The sequence below is a fragment of the Bos mutus genome, chromosome 1 (assembly GCF_027580195.1).
Source record: "Bos mutus isolate GX-2022 chromosome 1, NWIPB_WYAK_1.1, whole genome shotgun sequence".
NCBI classification, from domain to species: domain Eukaryota; kingdom Metazoa; phylum Chordata; class Mammalia; order Artiodactyla; family Bovidae; genus Bos; species Bos mutus.
The window spans coordinates 137,113,685-137,136,794 of NC_091617.1; the positions used below are offsets into that span (position 1 = coordinate 137,113,685).

Genomic DNA, 23,110 nt, shown 5'->3' on the forward strand with positions numbered 1-23,110 from the left:
CTGAGTGATTAAGTACAACACAGCATCTCAACTATCAGGCAAAGCATCCCCATAAGGAAGCCAGGAGCAGGCACTATTCTGAGGGCCCAGTAAACATCAGCCCTGAGACAAGTCTGCTGATAGATGTGTGCCACCTGGAGGTGGTGCCTGGAAATGCTGCCACAGGGTTTTGTGGGTCAGTCTTTGAGAAGCTGCCCTGAGCTTCAGATGGAATATGAGAAGCAAGGGTCAAAAATCAGCTGATGGTTGTACAAGTAAAATGATCCAGATTGTGAGCTCTATAACTGCAGGTACCGTGCCTGTTTCTTTTCTCCCTGTATCCTTAGCATCCAGGGCATGGTGGAGGCTCAATAAATCCTTGTCAAATAACTGCATAGATGAATGTCACCAAGACTCAAGCAGCAGAATCATAATGAAGCAGAAATGAAGGCTAGAAATCAGTAAAGAGTGTGAGGACATGGAAGCTAGGGGTGGGGCAGGAAGCAGGAAGCCTGTTGACTTCCAGCCTAGAGGTCAAAAGGATGCATTTGGGTCCCACCTCCACCATCTAGGTAGATGATCTTAGCCTCAGTTTCCTCGTGGATTAAATGGACACAATAATAATCATAGAATCACCTTCACAGGCTCGTTCAAAGAATTAAATAAGATCATGTATGTTAAGAGCTTGGCGTACAGTTCCGTTCAGTTCAGTTACTCAGTCGTGTCTGATTCTTTGCGACCCCATGAATTGCAGCAGCGCTCAGTAAATATTAACCCTTGTTCTTCATGGCAAGGGAGGAATCTCACTAGCTGGCAGCTTACAGTGAAGAGCTTCTTGGATAATTGTGACCTTGAAGCTGCTTGTCTTTTTCACTGTGGTGTTAGGAACGTTACCAGAACTGGGACTTAGACACAAGCAGCAAGACTGAAGCTAAGTGTGAGACTTCATGGATTTCAAACCAGTGGTGACCCATGAAAACACAGTACCAGTCTCACCCCAGAGGCAGAGGCTGATTAAAATCATATGTAAACCCAAAAAGAGTGAGAAAGAGGACAATGGTTGCAGCCCTCACAGGCCCATCTGTTTTCTTTCTCTCCTCTCATGAAAGATAATCAGCTGACTCCTCTTTTCCCACAGGCCTTTCTCTGCTCTCCCCTCTAGGTCAGCAAACCCCAAGCTTAGGCCTTTAATGTGTAAGTACTCGGATCACACTGTTCTAATACAGCTTCCTCTCCTCCCGTGCAGATCCACAAGATGCATTCTTTCTTGGACTACATCATGGGTGGCTGCCAAATCCAGTTTACAGTGAGTTGTTTGTTTGTTCTTACTCAGGGAGCGAGGTTGGAGGGCAGGGCTGGGTGTGGGGCACGAGGACCCACAGTCTGTTCAGACCCTGGGTTGGCTTTGCTCAGGTCTCACTGCTGAAATATCATACAGTAACATCTCTGACCAACCTAGATAGCATATTCAAAAGCAGAGACATTACTTTGCCAACAAAGGTCCGTCTAGTCAAGGCTATGGTTTTTCCAGTGGTCATGTATGGATGTGAGAGTTGAACTGTGAAGAAAGCTGAGTGCTGAAGAATTGATGCTTTTGAACTGTGGTGTTGGAGAAGACTCTTGAGAGTCCCTTGGACTGCAAGGAGATCCAACCAGTCCATCCTAAAGGAGATCAGTCCTGGGTGTTCATTGGAAGGACTGATGCTAAAGCTGAAACTCCAATACTTTGGCCACCTCATGCAAAGAGTTGACTCATTGGAAAAGACTCTGATGCTGGGAGGGATTGGGGGCAGGAGGAGAAGGGGATGACAGAGGATAAGATGGCTGGATGGCATCACCAACTCGATGAACATGAGTTTGAGTGAACTTCGGGAGTTGGTGATGGACAGGGAGGCCTGGCATGCTGTGATTCATGGGGTCGCAAAGAGTTGGACATGACTGAGTGACTGAACTGAACTGAACTGAACATCTCTTTACAATGAGGTCACACTTATGTTTTCCCCATGACTATTTTTTCAGCATCCTATCAGGAAATGCATGCCATTCAACCTCAGGGGGTTTGGGGAACCAGTCTATTATGTTTTCCATTCTTTCAGTAACTGCAGGAGGCAGGAGGTAGTGGGTGGGTTGCCAGATTCCACCACTGGGTGAAAAGTTTGGGGAAGGAGTGAACCGTGCTAAAACATCCCACTGAACCATGGCTGACATCTTGGTTGTGTTCATTTGGACAGAACACAAGCTTACATGTCGAGCCCAATGGTCAGTGCCAAGAGTAAGCCATCTAGATGACTCATCAGGCAATGAAAAAGTGAATTCCAAAAGACTAGAGAACCAGTCTGTCAATGTTGAGAAATAGAATTAATGAGTGGACTAAGGGTCTTCTCCTACATGGAGTCTGTAAGTCCATGGGATTTGTACACTCCTAATAATGTATTTGGTGGTGGGCTGGGTCTTTTTTAAGTGTCTGGGTGGGCCAAGATTGTAAATTCACCTGCCCTTGAAAAATTTGCTCTCAGTGGCTTCATATTCAAAATCCTCCTAGTTTCCAGTAGACATGACCTGCAAAAAGAGAATACCCAGATGACAAAAAATAGATCTATTAAAACCTGTGGGAAAATCATGTGGATGTAAACAAGTTGTGCAGCATCTGTGCCCCATCTTACAGAAGTGTACTTGTGAAACTCAGCCCTATTTAGCTCCCTAGACGGGCTCAATCATGTGAGGAAGGCAAAGAAAATGGTTTGAGCCCAAGAGAGTCAACTGAACCAATGTGTTCCTGAGACAAAAGGTAGTGGAACCCAAAGGATTAGAGGGGGCTTCCCCAAGGGGATGAGATAAGGCCTCTCCCTAGATAGCGGCTGGGCTTTTGCTATAACCTACCTATGTCCTGCCTAAACTCAGGCCATTGTTCATTTGCCACTGAATATTTACGGAAGTTAATTATAGATTATGGTCATTTCTTTAAAGTCTAAGGTTCTCTAAAGGCACACCCATAGAGCACCCCACCCCCATATACACACTGGCATGTTTAGAAGGTAGTAACCATGTGTATTGTGGGCAAACACCCCGACCTCTGTCTGTCCTGGGCACTTGGAGGTGGAGGAGCCAGCAATGTCACAGAGGAGACAGTGTCCCATGATCTTAGGCAAAAGGCTGGTTTCAGGAAACTATTCATAGATTTTCAAGTGAAAGCTCTATCGATTTGGGTCTGTTTTAGGTTCTATAGATCCCATGCTTTTGGACAACTCTTTAGTCAACCTTCAGGGGCTTGCTTTGCCCTTGGAGTTGGGCTGCAAAGAGTCAGCCCCAGTGAAAACTGAAAATTTGAGCCCAGAAGGTTCCAGCTCTACACCCTGGCTCACAGAGGAGAGGGGAGGTTGTATGGTCCTCCTGACCCAAGAAGATTATTCTTCTGGCTTTGCTCTCCCCTCCTTCTCACTTTTTTAAAAAGCGCTTGAGTAATAAGAAATTACTTGAGTAATAAGAAACCCATTTTTTAAAACTAATTACTTGCCAATTAGCCTTTTATTTTTTAACTTTATTTATTTTGGCTTCACTGGGTTTTTGTTGCTACGTGCGTGTGGACTTTCTCTATTTGCAGCGAGTGGAGGCTACTCTTCATTGCAGTGCACGGGTTTCTCATTGTGGTGGCTTCGGTAGGTGTGGCTAGCAGGCTCTAGAGCATGGGCTGAGTTGCATGTGGAATCTTCCTGCAGCAGGGATCAAACCTGTGTCCCCTGCATGGCAGGCAGATACTTAACCACTGGATCACCAGATGTCCCATCCTTCTCACTTTCGTTGACCCTCCCCAACTTGGAGGGACCACCTCAGTTGTTATCACCACCACTTCCCCAGCCCCCACTTCTCAGGCCTCCAGCATCCACAGAGGGACCTGCAGGAAGTCTGCAGTGAGTGAGGAGCAAGACCTCTGAAGAGGGAGAGCAGGTGCAGATAAATGCCAAGGAGAGGAGGCCAGACCATAAGCAGTGCCTAGAACAAAATCCTTCCTCCTGGAGGGCTCCAGGCCAGGGATGCAGGAGAAGGTGCTAGGTGTTTTATTTTGAGGTTTCTGTTAAAGAAAACATAACAACCACCTCATTGTCATTTTCCTCTAAAATTAAGTCAATAATTTCTTATTACTCAAGCATTGCCAGCTAATGTAAATGATAAGCTATAATGCAAACTATTATTAACAATTGACCTGCCTTACTTAATTTGGCCTTGTATTTATTATCTGCCCAGTCATTTCATTGAAGCCATCTGGAAAAATGAAGGGAACTTTGCAGAGGGATGAGAAATGAGAAGAGGGCTTCCTGGTGTGGAGATGGGCAGAACAGAGGAAGTGAGTCCAGGATGACTCAAATGTTTTGTGCCTGAAGACAAAGCATGTTGGCCCCATTCACAGAAATATGGAAATCAAGATTAGCCACCAGACAGAAGAATGAACTTCCCCAAAGATGTTGTGAGGGTGTTTTCAGGTATCCCAGTGAGATGGCATTTATAAATACAGCCCTTGGTTTCAGGAGAGAGGTGGAAGCTGCACATATATAGGTCTGGAGGAGATAGCTAAAGAGGAGAAGACAGAAAGATAGGGGGCCTGGTAACAGAATGTTATGGAAAATATGCATTCAGCAACAGGGAAAAGAGGAGCCAACAGTAAGATAAGATATGCCAGAGGAAAAGGTCCCAGAGGAGGCAGAAACTCAGATGATCAGGAGAAAGTCTTACAGGATCAAGGACAATAATCTCATATGCTAAAGAAAAGGTGAAGAATGAAAATCAGTGACTGAGCCATGTGATGAGTAAGCACAAGTCGTCTTCAGAAGAGCAACTTCAGCAGAATGAGACCGTAGGCCCAGGTGTTTGGGGTGTAACAGACAGTGAGGACATGAATGCAGTGGGTATATCTACTTGTTCAAGACAGCCGACAGTGAAGGAAAGACAAGAGGCAGAAAGTAGGTGCCAACCTGAGGATGAGAAGAGGGAAATTTTAAGTAATAAAATAAGCAGAAAAGATCCCAGGGAGGGAAGCAGATAAAGGATGCTAAAAAGAGCCCCCATCAGTGATTCTTTCTCTTTTTCGGTCCCATGGACCACTTGAAATCTGACACAAGATCTATATCCTCTCACTGGAAAGTGCACACACTCCACCCCACACACAACTGCAGGATGCCCTTGGGCATCTGTGAGGACAACCTTTGTTCCTCGTGTGAATTCTTGAGTCATAAGGACTCTGGAGCAACAGTCGTGTCGTGGTCTTGGAAGAGCTGGGCAGAGATTGAGGGAGAGAAATTGGGTTCCATGCATTTGGCACATGGCACAGCAGCCAAAAGAAAACCAAATACTAGAATTTCACCTACAAAATCAACAGCTATAGACAGCATAGATGAGGCCAGACTCCACAAGACATCTGGAAAGACAATGGTAGAAGAATTAAATGTTTCTGTTGAAAGTTATTGCCTTTCCAGATGCGAAAAACATTCATTGTAAAATGGATTTTCACGGAATCAGGTTGTAAGCAACACAAACGTCCAACAATAAGATAATGGCTATATAAATCACTGTAGCTCATCTAGGTGGACTGTGGTAAAGCCATTTTAAGTGATAATTATAGTGACTTGTAATCACATGAGGATATGTTAATGTCATTAAGTGAAGAAAAAAGAATATAAAGCAAAGCTACCCTATGATTACAACTATGTTAAATGTCTATATGTGTTATATATATATTTTATATATAAAATTTTAAAATATTTTGTATTTATATATATGTAAAACTAAAAAAAGAAAAATATGACTTATTGAACTAGTAGAATCCTGAGTGGTCATTTTTCTCATATTATATTCAGATGACCCTTTTTATTATTTGTAATTTTTTTAAATTAAAAGGGGTATTGCTGGGACTTCCCTGGTGGTTGGGACTTTGCCTTCCAATGCAGGGAGTGGGGGTTCAATCCCTGGTCTGGGAGCTTAGATGCCACATGCTTTGTGGCCAGGGAACCAAAGCATAAAACAGAAACAATATTGTTACAAATTCAATAAAGGCTTTAAAAATGGCCCACATCAAAAAAATCTTAAAAAGGGGGGTATCACTTTTCATTATCTCTGATTTTATTATCTATTTTTTAATAATATGATATAACAAGCTAAATGTGGCTAAGCTTGAAGATTAGCCTTCAAGCCTAAGAAAACATCACCTATTAAAGGTCCTCTCCTGTCATCTTTTCTGACTTTAATACACTTAGGACATCCTATGCCCACACTATGTCTCAGTTTAGTTTTAAATCCTGATTTTAAATGCCAGACTAAATAGTGATGGACTCTTGTGTAGACCTCTGAGACATGAGACTGAGTCCTGGGTTGAAGAGGAGAATGTTTTGCACGTTCCAGGAAGTGAACCAGACAACATCCAGGTTCTTTCTCATCTTGTCTTGGTTCCTATTTCTTTCCTGCTATGGAGTTTTGAGGAGGCAGAAAAGCACAAGAATTATATGTGTTATTTAAGAAATGGTCCAGACTGAACAGTATCACCACCTATAAGGCTCGTTGTATAGGCCCAAATTGTATACAAACTTAAAAAGAAGAATGAACAGCTGCCCTATAGCAGATGATATCAAAAAGATTTCAGAGAGATCAGACAGCTAACCAGAGATGGGTTCACAGCAGCTTTCCCCAAAAAAACATCCAGGTGGGTCTTAAAAGGCCCAGTTGTCAGAGGCAGGGAAGGGATCTGAGGCATGGGCTCGGTTCAGGTAAGAAGCTAAAAATATCCAAGGAAGGATAACATCGTTAGCGTCCAGCCTTTTTCGGAAGCAGTTCTTCACACTGGGGACTTGGCAGCATAAAGAAAGTAAGCACTTTGCTCTCATACTTTACAAGATTTTGTAAAACTGCACCATGGCTCTGCTTAATGAACAGCAAGGCCTCCTGGGCAGAAGGGGAAACAAAGGAGGCCTGCTCTGGGGCTGCCCACTGGGAAGACGGGAGTGCAAACCAGAACCGCAGGCTTTCCTAAATGCTTCATAGCAGAAGAGGAAAATAGTAGCTCTGCAAGCCAGCCACATTCAGGAAGCCAGGAATCAAGAGCCTCCTCCACAAACTGGCATTTTTCAGTCATTTTCTTGCTTTTATTTCTCAACTTAGTCCCATCTTTCACAGCCTCCCTGTTGCTTTTTAAAATAAACCTAACCTTTCTCTCTGTTCTCTTTGCACTCATGCTAACTTAAAGAGCACAGAGAATTGGTGGTAGAAGACCACCTCCTGAAGACAAAATTCTTATCTCCAGCCTCATCAGGGAGATTTTCGGGAACCATCACTTGCCGGGGCGGGGGTGGGGGTGAATATTTGAGCTGCTTTGTACCTGAGACTGTCTATTTACTGTCAAGTAAAATGATAAAGTGAGATGAGGTATCCGAGAACTATATTGTAAAGTAAAAAAAATAATAATAAAATTTAAAGAAAAGATTTTAATGACCCAGATAACCACGATGGTGTGATCACTCATCTACAGCTAGACATCTTGGAGGAAGTATGAACTCAAGTGGGCCTTAGGAAGCATCACTACAAACAAAGATAGTGGAGGTGATGGAATTCCAGTTGAGCTATTTCAAACCCTAAAAGATAATGCTGTAAAAGTGCTGCACTTATTAAGCCAGCAAATTTGGAAAACTCAGCAGTGGCCACAGGACTGGAAAAGGATCAGTTTTCATTCCAATCCCAAAGAAAGGCAAAGCCAAAGAATGCTCCAACTACTGCACAATTGCACTCGTCTCACACACTAGTAAAGTAATACTCAAAATTTTACAAGCTAGGCTTCAAGAGTATGTGAACCAAGAATTTCCAGATGTTCAAGCTGGTTTTGGAAAAGGCAGAGGAACCAGAGATCAAATTGCCAACATCCGCTGGATCATTGAAAAAGCAAGAAAATTCCAGAAAAATATCTACCTCTGCTTCATTGACTACACTAAAACCTCTGATTGTGTGGGTCACAAAAAACTGTGTAAAATTCTTTGGGAGATGGGAATACCAGGCCACCTTACCTGCCTCCTGAGAAACCTGTATTCAGGTTTCTAACAAGAAGCAACTGTTAGAACCGGACATGGAACAACAGACTGGTTCCAAATTGGGAAAGGAGTACATCAGGGCTGTATATTGTCAATCAGCTTATTTAACTTCCATGCAGAGTACATCATGCAAAATGCTGGGCAGGATGAAGCACAAGCTGAAATCAAGATTTCCAGGAGAAATATGAATAACCTCAGATATTCAGATGACACCACCATTATGGCAGAAAGTGAAGAGGGAACAAAAGAGCCTGTTGATGAAAGTGAGAGAGGAGAGTGGAAAAGCTGGCTTAAAACTCAACATTCAAAAACTAAGATCATGGCATCTGGCCCCATCACTTCATGGCAAACAGATGGGGGAAAAAAATGGAAACAATGACAGACTTTATTTTCTTGGACTTCAAAATCACTGCAAGTGTTGACTACAGCCATGAAATTAAAAGATGTTTGCCCCTTGGAAGAAAAGCTATGACCAACCAAGACAGCATGTTAAAAAGCAGAGACATTACTTTGCCGACAAAGGTCTGTCTAGTCAAACTTATGGTTTTTCCAGTAGTCATGTATGGATGTGAGAGTTGTACTACAAAGAAAGCTGGGTGCCGAAGGATTGATGCTTTTGAACTGTGGTGCTGGAGAAAACTCTTGAGAGTCCCTTGGACTGCAAGGAAATCAAACCAGTCAATCCTAAAGGAAATCAGTCCTGAATATTCATTGGACAGACAGATGCTGAAGGTGAAACTCCAATACTTTGGCCACCTGATGTGAAGAGCTGACTCATTAGAAAAGACCCTGATGCTGAGAAAGATTGAAGGCAGGAAGAGAAGGGGACGACAGAGGATAAGATGGTTGGATGGCATCACTGACTCAATGGACATGAGTTTGAGCAAGCTCCAGGAATTGGCAAAGGACAGGGAAGCCTGCCATACTGGAGTCCATAAATTGGACACAACTGAGTGACTGAACAACTACAACAACAAATGATAAAATATTTTTATGAGCAAAGGGAACTATAGAAAGCAGCACATGATAGGGATCATTATTTTATTTCCTTTTTTCATCAGATAATGTTTAGTTTAATACCCTTCCCCAAAGTTTCATCAGCATCTCCTGAGCTTGAAGAGCCTCTGTGGTTGTCATAAATAAGGGGGTCATCCCCACTAAAAGAGTGCAAACCCCAGAGGCCTGCAGAAAAATAAAAAGCAATTTCCATTGGGCATGTTTTTCTCTACAGCACCACCAGGAACAGGCAACTCAATACTGCCTACTAACCTTGAACTTCAAGTTACCCCACTTCATAATCTCCTCCATCCCCAAGGAGATCTGGCCACTCCCTTCCCTAACTGGCATCCGCTTCACAATCAGTCAACGAATATCTTATTTCTATTCCATGCTTAATATATTCCATCACAATCCTCTTCTCACCACGATCTCTGCCTCTCCCTTGTTTGTTAAGCATAAGGGAATTATTCCAAGCCTAGGGATGAAGAGTTGATAGAAATGAAAAGATGTAGAGCACTGGGACCAGAGTGAAGAAAGAGAGGAAGGCACCTAGGGTGCAAAATTTAAGGATGCATCACTCAGATCGGGCAAGTGTAGGATCAGCTCAGATGAGTGCCTTCCTGAGTTTATGCCTCTCTTGTCTTACTCTAATCCCAGCCCTATGATTTTTTTCAAAATTTAATATAGTTGTTGCCAAAATTTTTAATGCTCATCCAGATGTTACATGCACTTCTTCCCACATCACAGAGACTCATCCAGGTGATACACCTGGGCTCAGATGCTGCCTTTTGGTGCCTACATGCTTGGAGGATCTCACCTGTGCTTAGCAGGATTAGATGTTCAATTATGTTTCTTGAGTTGCCATTTTTCTTTATGGAGGTTTCCCCGTCTGTTCTTTATATTATCTGATTTATCTGATTTCATTCTCTGGTTTTACATCAGGATAGCAGCATGTTTTTGTCATCACAAGACACCCTTGACAATCAGGCAATCAACACATGTGGGACAACTGCAGTATTAAAAACACAGGTAGACTGGAACATCAGTGATTTGCAATATTTGCAATGACACTGATAAATCAGAGCAGAATCAAGTGTGTGTGTGTGTGTGTGTGTGTGTTAAGTCGCTTCAGTCATGTCTGGCTCTGTGACTCTATGGACTATAGCCCACCAGGCTCCTCTGTCCTTGGGATATTCCAGGCAAGAATAATGGAGTGAGTTTCCATTTCCTTCTTCAGGTGATCTTCCTGACCCAGAGATCAAACCCACATCTCTTATGTCTCCTGCATTGGCAGGCGGGTTCTTTACCACTAGTGCTACCTGAGAATCAAGTTTATCTCTGCAACATCCTTACAGTCTCTAGAATGTTCTACAGTTCTAAAGTGCTTTCTTTCCACAGTAGGAGAGAAAAAGATGCTTTTCTTCTAGCCTTCCCAGCACTATGTTTACTTTTAAACACTATGTACACCTGTGAGGTGCCATGATCTCTTAAGTGTGTCTTGTCAGGACAGAAGTCAAGTGTGGTGGGTGTGTGTAGAAGCTTAGCAAATCCAGGAGGCCTGAGATGCTTGATTTCTCCAAACCCTGTCTCTTGGGTACCTTTTGAGTATCTTTCTTGGAGAAGTTTTCCAGGGATTATCTGAATGTATCTGGACCTTCGTCTGGTTGGTGCCCCATAGGTGTGACCTAGAATGCTTTTTGATTGCAAAATGCATGTAGACTTGCCACCCTCAACTAACTTTTCACCACAGTTCATGTTATCTTCCTCTCTTTTTTCACTGGCTTGGCTTTCACCTTCGGGATGAAATCTATCTCAGAAGATATTAGATTTCACTGATCCTTTTAGGTCACCCTCAATTACCCATTACTCAGTCACCCATTATCCCACTATTTTTTTTCTTTTTAAAAATTATTTTATGTTCATGTTTTTATTGAAGTATATTTGATTTACAATGTTGTTTTAATTTCTGCTCTATAGTAAAGTAATTCAGTTATACATATACACACATTCTTTTTAAAATACTATTTTCCATTACAGTTTATCATGGGATGCTGAATACAGTCATCTGCAATATACAGTGGGACCTTGCTGCTTATCCAGTCTATTATAATAGTTTACAGCTTTTTGTTATTGAGTCATCAAGTTGTGTCTGACTCTTTACAACCCCACAGACTCTAGCCCACCAGACTTCCCTGTCCTTCACTATCTCCCGGAGGTTGCTCAAACTCATGTCCATTGAGTCAGTGATGCCATCCAACCATCTCATTCTCTGTAGCCCCCTTCTCCTGCCCTCAATCTTCCCCATCATCAGTGTCTTTTCCAATGAGTTGGCTCTTCACATCAGTATTGGAGCTTCAGCATCAGTCCTTCGAGTGAACATTCAGGGTTGACTTCCTTTAGTTTACAGCTGCTCACCCCAAACTCCCACTCCATCCTTCCCCCACACCCTCTCCTCCTTGGTAACCACAAGTCTGTTCTCCATGTCTCTGAGTATGTTTCTGTTTGTACATAAGCTCATCTGGTCATATTTTAGATTTCACATATAAGTGATATCATATTTGTCTTTCTCTTTCTGACTTACTTTTTGCTTAGTATGATCATCTCTAGTTGCGTCCATGTTGCTGCAAATGCATTATTTCATTCTTTTTATGGCCAATTATTATTCCCCTGTATATATGTACCACATCTTCTTTATCCTTTTATCTGTGGATGGACATTTAGGTCGATTCCCTGTCTTAGCTATTGTGAATACCACTGTTATGAACATAGAGGGTGCATGTATCTTTTTGAAATAGAGTTTTGTCTGGATATATGCTCAGGAGGAGGATTGCTAGATCACATGGTAACTCTATTTTTAGTGTTCTGAGGAACTTCCATAAGAACCTCCATACTGTTTTCCATATTGGCTGCACCAATTTACATTCCCACCAAGAGTATAGGAGAGTGCCCTTCTCACCACATCCTCTCCAACATTTGAACAACTAGTTTTTAAAGCTAATGAATTTCTTCTCTAACTCTGATTGTCAGCAGGATGTGTAACATACCATTTTCCCCCTCCCTCAGGCTGCATCGCTGTCAAGGTTAAATGAAATATGTTCACTTTAAATCCACCCACTCTCCTATCTTCTCTTCCAGGTAGCTATAGATTTCACGGCCTCCAACGGGGACCCCAGGAACAGCTGTTCCCTGCACTACATTCACCCCTACCAGCCCAATGAGTACCTGAAGGCCTTGGTGGCAGTGGGAGAGATTTGCCAAGACTATGACAGGTATGAGACTTCCCATCTCTGGTGGTTCTTGTGGCCCCTAGCTGATCCTGGGCAGAATAATGGAAATGAAGTTATGCTGAGACTCATGAGGGGACAAAATAAAGCCTAGCTCTAAATGTGTTATCCTCTTCACCTCTAGAGGAACTGAATTCATGCCAAGCTCACATTGGCCACCAAAAAATCCTTTCTTCTCTTACTTGGCTGGCAGGACCACTGGATAGAGATTTTGGTTTCTCTTTTGTGAAGTTTCATTATGTGCCTTACTACATACAGAAACTTGCAAAGTTGGTTGCATTGACTAGCAGCATAATGTCGCAGAACATCAAGCTCCACTTGAACATCTAAATCAGCATCTGCATTGTAACATGATTCCAAGATGATTCGTGTGCAATTTGAGATTTGAGAAGCACCGGTTAATTGGGCACTATTCTTTCTGATCCTCATACTAACCCTTCTGTCATGGGTGTTGTTTAACAGAAGAGGAAAACTGTGCAGGGAGATGAAGTAGTGTGTGCCCTGACCTACAGCCAAGGGCAGGATTTAAACCCAGAGCCAGCTCCTTCCACAGCATAAGCTCATAATCATGCGATTTCACTGGTCTCAAGAGCTATTGGTAACTTCAGCAGAGGGTGTGCATGTGCCCATGACAGTGTTTATATGTGTTTGTATGTCTGTATAGAAAACACAATTTTGAGATCAAATCAGTATTATACTTATTTTTACTTGATGGCAAACATTGACCTTGCCCACCAAGAGAATTCCTTGTAAGAAGTGATTTACATAAACTACATTGAACTGAATTTATTTTGCCTTTCCAGTATTTCTAGATTGAGGTGAAGTTGTTCACATGTTTGATTAAGAAGGTTCTTTGAAATAGAACCAGGGTAAATATATTGTGGGTAAATCTCAGTTGACAGCCTGATGTGATTGTAAATCAGGACTAGTTGATAATAAGCAATAACTAAGTGACTTGAAAGTTGCTCAGTCATGTCTGACTATTTGCGACCCTATGGACTATACAGTCCATAGAATTCTACAGGCCAGAATACTGGAGTTGGGTAGCCTTTCCCTTTTCCAGGGGATCTTCCCAACCCAGGAATTGAACCTAGGTCTCCCACATTGCAGGCAGATTCTTTCCCAGCTGAGCCACCAGGGAAGCCCAAGCAGTAACTAATTGACCAGGAAAATAAAGTGACTCTGTCCTCCAATTTCAGAGAGATTTCATGAAATGGCCTGATTTCTGTTCTTTCTAGTCTCATAATTGGTGAAAACCATATTAAAAACCTGATACCCAGGCGCTTAGGGAGTGACACAACCTATGACCAGAAGGTGCATGAGTGTCCTTCCCACTGGCGAGTCTCTGGATTCAGATTGGTCATCACCAATAACTCAGATGTGTATGATGCTAGTTGGGGATGAATGCACAGATGCAGTCAAATCAGATAGTGCTAAACATGAGGCCCTTGCCAACACTTCCCCTCCATGTTTGAAACAGAGAGCAGCAATAGCATTTTAAATTACCTTGTTCAAATGATACTGGTACTTAACCTTGAAATATTGTCCGTGAAGGCAACTTGAATCCCAGCTCTTGATTTCTTCAGGCCCCAATTCAGGAAGGATTCTTAGAGAGGCTCAAGTCATAATGGAGATTTCTACCGAGAGGGAAAAAACAGACAGATTGCAATTCCCACTGTTAGAAACGCCTCCAAATATCCCCCAAGATACCACCACAGTAATTTCCTCCTTTCTTTCTCTCTCTCTCTCCGCCCCCCAAACACACACACAATGTTAGCTTGTGTCATAATGTGTCCATTTAAGAGAAGAAAAGTGAGAACTTCTTCAGGATTCTTAATAACTTTTAAATATTGAAATGCTCATAAAATAAAGTAGGTAAAAGCACTTAATACAACACAATAGACACTTAGTTGAGTCAGTAAAGTTGGCCTTGACTGACTCTGCAGGCACAAGGCAGCCTAGTAATGAATTCCAAAGAGCAAATTAATGGCTTGGCCAGAAATTAAGATGCCAACACCCAGAGCCCTTGCTGTGTTTCTGCAGCAGATTTATTGGACAGGCTACAGAACTTCTGTTTCCTGATTACCTCAAACTCAAAATGCAGATAAGACAGTCAGAGGGACCCACACACCTTTTAGAGCTATTATCCCTTTATAATATGAGACAGACAAAGCCTGCAGAGGATTTTTGTATTTCCTCAAAAGTACAGATAAAAGTAAGAGAGATCACCTTCGGGTTACATAAAGAATCATCTCAGATGATTCTTTTAAAAAACTGATTCATGTTATATGTGACAAAAACCATCAAAATATTGTAATTATCCTCCAATTAAAATAAATTAATTTTTAAAAAATTTTTAAAGGAAAATACCAAAGTTGTTGGTCCCAACTGGCCAAGAAAATCAGATTTCTTCAACTCACTGGAACATTTTTATTTTTCATGTAAAGAAAGCACCTCAGCATTGAAATCGGCACACTAATCACTTCATGAAAACTGACAAGTTTCCCTCACTTCTCTGTGTGGGTGGAAAGACAATAGACAGACAGTCAGGACATTGTAAGTAGGGGCTTTGGAATTAATTTATTTTTGCATCAAAGTCAGTGAGGTTGCTGCTCAAAAAGAAACAGTTGAGTAAAAACTGACAGAAGGCTCCCTTTGCCCACCTGCAGCGACCCAGAGGCATTTAATCCCCAGGAACCTTGAAATTCCGCTCAGCCTCTGACAGCCAAGAGTTCTCTTCCTGCCTTGTACATTCACTGCTCACGGGTCATGACGAGCTGATCCATGAAGCTGAACACTTGAGAGACGCGTGAAGCTCAGAGTTCTCAGGGCTGCCTTGAGGGGAGGCTCAGGTCCTAAGCCTGGCAGGCAGCTCTGCTAGCCCATTTTTCTTTGTGTTTCCGAAAGAGAGACCCCTACCTTCCGTCTCCTCCAACTCCCCAAGTGTGTGCCTCCCAAACGAGCTCATCTTTTCCCAGTCGGTTGTAGCCCTCCCCCAGCTCCTACAGACAACGTGGTCTCTTTAGGCTGCTCCAGGCCAGGGTGGCATCCATTCCTAGGGCTCGGCAGAGATGTGAGTCTCTGACAAGCATCTCTTCCAAAGACTGCTGGGTAGGGTGCTATGAGGTACAGTTAGAAATGAAACAGGCTGGAATGCAGAGGATTGGGCTAGAAGTCAAAAGTCACATCACAGTGCTGTCTTTTTCACTCTGCAGACACCAATCCATTGTTCTCTTGGCTCCCCTTTGGAACCATTCAGTTCAGTTCAGTCATGTCTGACTCTTTGCGACCCCATGAATCACAGCACACCAGGCCTCCCTGTCCATCACCAACTCCCGGAGTTCACCCAGACTCACGTCCATCGAGTCAGTGATGCCATCCAGCCATCTCGTCCTCTGTCCCCTTCTCCTCCTGCCCCCAATCCCTCCCAGCATCAGAGTCTTTTCCAATGAGTCAACTCATCACATGAGGTGGCCAAAGTACTGGAGTTTCAGCTTTAGCATCATTCCTTCCAAAGAAATCCCAGGGCTGATCTCCTTCAGAATGGACTGGTTGGATCTCCCTGCAGTCCAAGGGACTCTCAAGAGTCTTCTCCAACACCACAGTTCAAAAGCAGTAATTCTTCAGCGCTCAGCTTTCTTCACAGTCCAACTCTCATATCCATACATAACCACTGGAAAAACCATAGCCTTGACTAGACGAACCTTCATTGGCAAAGTAATGTCTCTGCTTTTCAATATGCTATTTAGATTCATCATAACTTTTCTTCCAAGGAGTAAGCGTCTTTTAATTTCATGGCTGCAGTCACCATCTGCAGTCCTAAAACAGTCTGGTGCCTGGGCCTGATCCCCAGATTTAATTAGTCTGGTGCACATCCTGAGGTTAAACTCCTTGGGCCTTGTTTCCTTGACAGCAAATGAAAGATTCAGCTAACTTCCCCTGCAGAGTAGTTGTAAGAATTAGATATAAAAGTTCTGCCTTTTGTACATTCTTAATAAATAATAGAGGCTTATTAAGTGATAGAGGCTTATACTCTTTACTTATATTTAAAACATCAACTGACACAAAAGGGAAAAGAACTATAGTGTCAGACCTAAAAGTCATTTTGGACCAATGACCTGTACAATTTTTGGCTCACATACCCCTAAAAAGAATGTTTAAACATATAACCTTCACACCCTATTATATTGAAATCTAACATTTTCCATCATGAGTTTAAATAGTGACAAAGAATGAAAATTCTAATGTAATGTAAATATGGACATTTAAAAATAAAACTCTTACATAACTCTACTGAATGCATCCAGCAGAACTAAACGCCACTGGATACCTACCATCATCCATTTAAAAACTGCGTGAACAAGTTCATCAGCTTGAGTTGAGAATTCTGTTACTTCTTTTTCATGAAGTCATATTTTCATTCCCTTCTCCCATAGAATTTCATCCCAATGTATCTTTAAAATTTGATTTGAAATTCCTTAATCGATTACTATATCTTTAATTAAAATATGAATATAAATTGTTAAATTTCCAATTTCTAAAATTTCCTATTTCTAAATTTCAAATCTAATGAAAAGATCTGAAGCATTTAAAAATATCTTCTGGTTTAGTTTTTATTATAATCATTATTGTTGCCTACTTGATCACAAATATTTGGGAAATTTCAATAACTGATTATTGCCTATAAAAATCTTTTTTTAATCTTAATGAAACAGATACTCCCCAGTTAGTTTACATATCTGTGGGTAACTGCCCCCTCTGACCAGAATGGAAAAGTCCAGCATCAGTTCTAATTCAATTTTTTGTTTTATCAATGTAAATACTAAGAAAGCTTGTTTTTATAAGTCCATGGTAATGGAAAGAGTTTGCCTAGCAGTGTTATGAAGTTCTCTCAATTCAAAGTTTTATATAAAAAATTACATATCTATCATCAAAAGATATTTTTAATGGTCTACCATCTGACATCAGCACTTCCAACAGTTCTTTTAAGCAAAAACTGGCAACTACCTGACTCATGAAAGGATTTGTTTGCTAGCAAGTCATTCTCATCAGGAAATGTCCCTTTGTATTCTGCTTGGAGCTTCCACAAAGGGGAGCAGTGCACATGGCGGCTGAGATTCTGCGTGGGTGAGCAGAGGGTAACTGGGAGAGGGGAGGTGTGAATGAGGAGCAGGTACTTCAATCACAGACGTTCCCAGATCAATTTCAGCAAAGACTACATGGAGACGTAAAGGAGCTGAATATTGATTTCCTTTAAAAGCAAAGAGGCTATGCTCTTATATCTATAGAAGGGCTTTGCACCTCCACATAACCCAACTTTAAGACCACCACTTTAGAGAACAGCCTTTATGTAATGTCTAGCTGTTCTAAAATGCAATTTTACTGAATTCATCTCCACTTCCTTATGGACACAGTCTCTAATTCATCTCTTGCTTTAGCCCCCTCTACCTTACCTGGGAAGATAAAAATGCATCTCCCATTGGCAGATCATCTGACCAAGGTCTTTTCCTAAGTTCACGACAGCAAGCTCATTGCCACTGAAAACACTGGGCTCTTTGATCATATTTTATACTATTTTATTCCAATAGTAAGAAATAGTGCCTTCAGAAAATTCAATCTGCCTTGAATTTTCCAGATTGGGAGGTTCTACCAGTCTTCTCAGTAGTTTCTAAATGGCCCCTTTATAAGTGCTGGTAGGTCTCATTTTAAGTTCTCTGATGTGTTGGCAAGCCTTCACTTGCCTGTGTGCTCAACTTGCCTTCCCTTTCTCTGTCTAGTTTTATTTTTAATCAGCAAGAGTGAATGTTTAAATCTATTGTTCTTAGGCTTGATTATTTTTTCCTTTATATGCTTATTAGAGCCTGTGTGGTGGTTAACTTCAGAGAATTGACACCCTCATGACTCATTAATTATTCCCCTTGTAGGTGAGACATTTTCCCTACCTTCCTGCTGTTGAAACTCAATTGTGTAACAGTGCCTCGTGCTCAGTAAACTTCAAATCCCCAAGGGTGGCTTGAAGGTATAAAATCTGAAACACTGGTTTGCTGATTAGAAACAGAATACTAGATCTCACCTCTCTTAAACTCATCAAAGAAAATAAAAGGTGTGGAGCTTCCTAATTTTCTCTGCTTTGACTTCTGAACCATCTGAGTTGGAAGAAGCTGGACCCATCCTCCACCCAGAACAGCTTTCTTCCAGACTTAACTAGAAAGTACCTCTAAAAACTCCCTGACATTCCTCACCCTTATCCTAGCTAAGAAAGAATCTCTGAAACAAAGCATTTCAATATTTCCAAGGCCCAGAAATATTTCAGACCTGTGTCTAATCCTTTATAAGCTTTTATGATTTTCTGTTTATCATCATTAATACCCTAATACCTGCTGCTGCTGCTGCCAAGTCACTTCAGTCGTATCCAACTCCGTGCGACCCCATAGACAGCAGCCCACCAGGCTCGCCCATCCCTGGGATTCTCCAGGCAAGAACACTGGAGTGGGTTGCCATTTCCTTCTCCAATGTATGAAAGTGAAAAGTCAAAGTGAAGTCGCTCAGTTGTGTCCGACTCTTAGTGACCCCATGGACTGCAGCCTACCAGGCTCCTCCATCCATGGAATTTTCCAGGCAAGAGTACTGGAGTGGATATAAGCAAAGTCCATATCTACATAACAGAGAGGGAAAGGGGGAACTGGTAATTTTCTGACAAATTTAGCCTCTGATTTCAAAGAATTCTGATTTCCCTGAATCTCCCAACCCCTGCCCCAAATTTGGTCGAATTGGGTGTATTTTGGTGAAGGTCTATCAAAGCCATCTTTGGCTACCAGTGACCTCATCTAAATCAGTAGATGGTGATAGGTGACAGTTTGGCTTTGATCCTTTGACTTCTCGGCCTGGGGCTCCCCTTTTGCTTCCAGAGACATTCCAGGGACAGTGAGCCCTTATCTGAATTTCCTCTTCTCTTTGACTCTGCAAGAATTGAGAAACGGAGGAATTGTTCCAAGAACAAATCTCAATTGAGTCTTTAATGGGAGAGCAAATAAAAAGTAGGTGTCCTGAGAAGGACATGCCCTCTTCAAAGAGCAATATTCCTGAACTCCACTGCAACAATCCCGTGACAGCACAAAATTCACTTAAGAAGTGTCTTGTTTATGGTCTGATCAGGGGCCCAGTTACAGAAAGCACAAGAGGAAACCACATTTAATACTGTACATAATCATTAAGTTTTGATGGTATAATAGAAAATTCATAGGCTTTGGAATTAAACAGTGCTTGCTGGTAAACACCTTAGTTCACTTTCTTAGACTTTTTGAGGCTCAGTTTATTCATCAGTAAAATAGAAATAAAAAGTAGGTGGACCTTCAAATGTTGTATGAAAATTAACTAAGTATAGACATGGCCTAGCATCATATCTGGTGTTGTAGTGCCAGTCAATGTTCATTCTTCTCCTTCTCACTTCTCACCTATAGCATAGGAAAGCAGTAAAGTGATGAGCTTTGGGGATTGTTTCTTTATTTCAGTTTTCCACTCTATTGCTGTCCCCTGTTACCACAGGTAATCAAAAAGCATGAGTTAGCATTTGGCATAATGACCTGTTCTGGGGAAGCAATGCAGGTTTATGTTTTTCTTTCTCATTAGATGAAAAAATGCAGCAACTTCTTTTTTAATTTCAGTGACAAAATGTTCCCAGCCTTTGGGTTCGGTGCCAGGATACCCCCAGAGTACACGGTGAGTGGGTGTTTTACTATAAACAAAGGATGGCATGGGTTTCCCTCACAGGAGTCTCACACTTTCAACCTTTAATATAATCATGTAAAGGCCCATAGTCAGAAGTGATCTTCACAACCAGTGAGGTTAGCTCCTTGAGCTGGTGTATAGATGTCACCCATTCTCCTGGGATTCTCGATGGGCTGTCTCAGAGTCAATTCCAAATGAAAACTTCCATTGTTTAGCTTCATATAGACAAGTCAGACACTGTGGAAACACTTGGAAGTTGATCTTCAATGGCTCAGAGCCCATCTATTCAGATCTCCCCTGGAGAAAGACCCTATTGACCATTCTGACAGTGAAAGTCCATGACAGTGAAGTCTACAGACTCCCTCATCCCAAGTTCCTAAGTGCCAGTCTTGTGTGGGAGATACACAGAGATACACAGAAAGAGCTACTTGGGTTCAGAGAATTTGGAGCTGAAAAGCTACTGTAAAAACACTGGAATCCTATTTGACCTTGATGCCAATTTCTCATGACACAAAGAAGGCAAAGACTGTACATGGAGAGATTTGTGCTGCAGTGGGGCTGAGGCACTCTCCCATGGTATACCAGATGGCCCGGGTGGGAGAATCTTGGGGAGTAGCAGGGCTCCCTGTTCCTCAGGAGGCCTCTGAGATCCCAGATAAATACAAGCAATACTGCCCACTTATCAATTTCTCTTTTACTGACCAATCTGAGCTGCACTTCAGGAGGCAGATGCCAACTTTTGCTCCCACCCCACAGCAGTCAGACTGAAGGCCTTTTCATGAAAAAAGGAATCCACCTTCCTTTTCCTGCTGGAGTGAGCAGTGATGGAGTAGCCTGTCTCCATGACCTGTCCTCCTGCTTGTTTGCCTGTGGCCCACACTGTTTTCCCTGCTGGCCACGCTACAGAATTCCGGAAGCATTTGTTGGAAATGGAGCACATGATGGGGGAAGAATATAGATCAAGTGTTGTCAACTGTTGGCTTATAGGTGTTAATCAGGCCACAAATATATTCTGAGACTTTTTTTTTTTTTAAGAATTAGACAATTACATGAAAATGTCAGATTTCTGGCTTCTCTGGAAAAACTGAAAGACATGGAAATACTAAAATTAAAAGATCATACATAAAAGAATTAACCAGATCTCAGGATATGCAGTCACCTTCAGATGGGGTATCAGTTCCAGGATGTAGGCAGGTGGGTGCCCACCTTCCTCATAGAACTGCTAAGCCTCTAGCCTGGAATTGAACCTGGACAACCACCAGTCCAGCTGTCCTGAGATGTGTAAGCATATTCCCCAATTCCCCTAGGTCGCCTTGGCCCAGTGGGGCTAAGGATAGAGGTGTGCGGCATACCTGGCTCCAGGCCTTCCTGTCCTCATCCCTGACATCTGCCTGGTCCCCCTCCTAAAGCAACTTCTTCTAGCTGTTAGCTAAAGTCCTGATTCCCCTCCTGATCCACTCTGCCTGACAGCTAACTTCTTCCTGCTACCCTACCAGGCATCCCTCATGCATCCTCACTCTATTCCCCCAAAGCCATTCAGACATCCCTTTTCCATGCCTCATCTCCATGCCTCATCTCCCCTCTGTTCCAGACAGGCCCTGATGGTCTTAGCAACTCAGGTGCCCCCAGAGAATTTATAAGGTTACCATAACTTATTTCTTCAGGACAAAATCTCAGTTTGCATTGAAACTGAGTCACAATCACCTCCGTCTTAGTTTGCAGTCTCCAGGGACCTTGCAGCAAGGATTAGGATCCAAGCAGTTTATTTGAGAGGTGGAGAAAGCCTCAGTAGAGAGAGGGCAAATGGGAAGAAGTCAACATAGGGTTTACTAAAAAGTCATTACCAGCATGGACAGCCAAAGCCAAATCCTGGGAGACAGTGCAGGGTACACACAGACCCCAAGGGATTAGAGGGCTGGGATACTGATTCACAGCCTCCTGTCAGCCCATGTTGAAGAGCTACTCTCCAGGGACATTACTCTCAGGGGACATTAATTCCCCAACACTTTTTGCCTGTCACCTGGGTAAGTCATGCCAGCTCTGGAAGCTCAAGAAAAACTTAAGATAAATAAACCAGGTAAGATAACGGACAGTTGATTGAGTTGCCTGGGAGAGCCAAGGGCAAGGGAATGTGGCTAAGGCACCAACAGCATCAGCTCTGACCCCCACTGGGAAAAAAGGGATTTTTACCACAATGACCTATTTTCTTGGCCCCAGAGAGTCAGTGCTTTGGGAAATAGCCTTTGAAATGGAAACCTCAATAAAATTCCATGTGACCCAATAAAAATGTCTAGATGCCAAGACACACCTCTTATTTTATCAAGTTTTAGAAAGAAAAAAATAAGCCACATACTATTTGACCTTGTATTGTACATAGGTCCCACCAGGTAGAGGAATCTGTATTGGAAGTTTCCAAATTATGTTACTTTATTACTTTTCCAAAAGCTAGAGTCTATTTTTGCCTGTATGTATGTGAAAATCCTCCTGCCCAGCAGTTCTATATATTATGTTAGAATGAGTCGTAAATGTCAACAGCTTAGCTGGAGCCTTCGTAAGCATAGCCATCTCGAGCAGACAGCTTGGGTTATTGAGTTATCATTTTTTAATCACTTGGTCCAAATAGAACTCAGCCAAATCTAGCCACTGTTCTGAGGCCACTTCTCTCTTGAAGCTATTTGGAGTTAACATTTTTCTGAAATCTTTCCTTGTATTTTTTTTCATATACCTTATTCTTCCTCCCCTGCCAGCATTTATCTGATTCTAGAAAATCTCCCTGTCACCTCAACTCCACAGGGAGCTTAGAATCCACCCTCCATCTCAGAGAGATTCTGTAAAGGCTTAAAATGGTTCCTGCTGCTTGACACAAAATGAATGTAATGAGCGTCTGTTTGCAGACTCTAACCCCAGTGCCTCCTGACTGGATTAATGTTGTCATTCTCCTGTCTTCCTTTTGTAAATTTTAATTGGTGTCCAGGTCTCTCATGACTTCGCCATCAACTTTAATGAAGACAACCCGGAATGTGCAGGTAAATCACGATGTGAAAGGAAGCTGGGGTC

The 23,110-nt window shown here is 42.3% G+C and overlaps 1 protein-coding gene across 1 annotated transcript in view; it reads left to right on the top strand.

Moving 5' to 3' along the window:
- The window catches only part of CPNE4 (copine 4), a 690,441-nt gene that overhangs the window by 651,987 nt on the left and 15,344 nt on the right, over nucleotides 1-23,110 (top strand). Inside the window, exons 10-13 of the mRNA XM_070386976.1 lie at nucleotides 1,226-1,285; nucleotides 12,177-12,310; nucleotides 19,990-20,044; nucleotides 23,028-23,079. Coding sequence (XP_070243077.1) covers nucleotides 1,226-1,285; nucleotides 12,177-12,310; nucleotides 19,990-20,044; nucleotides 23,028-23,079 — 301 coding nt within the window. The remainder of the gene's footprint in view (nucleotides 1-1,225; nucleotides 1,286-12,176; nucleotides 12,311-19,989; nucleotides 20,045-23,027; nucleotides 23,080-23,110) is intronic.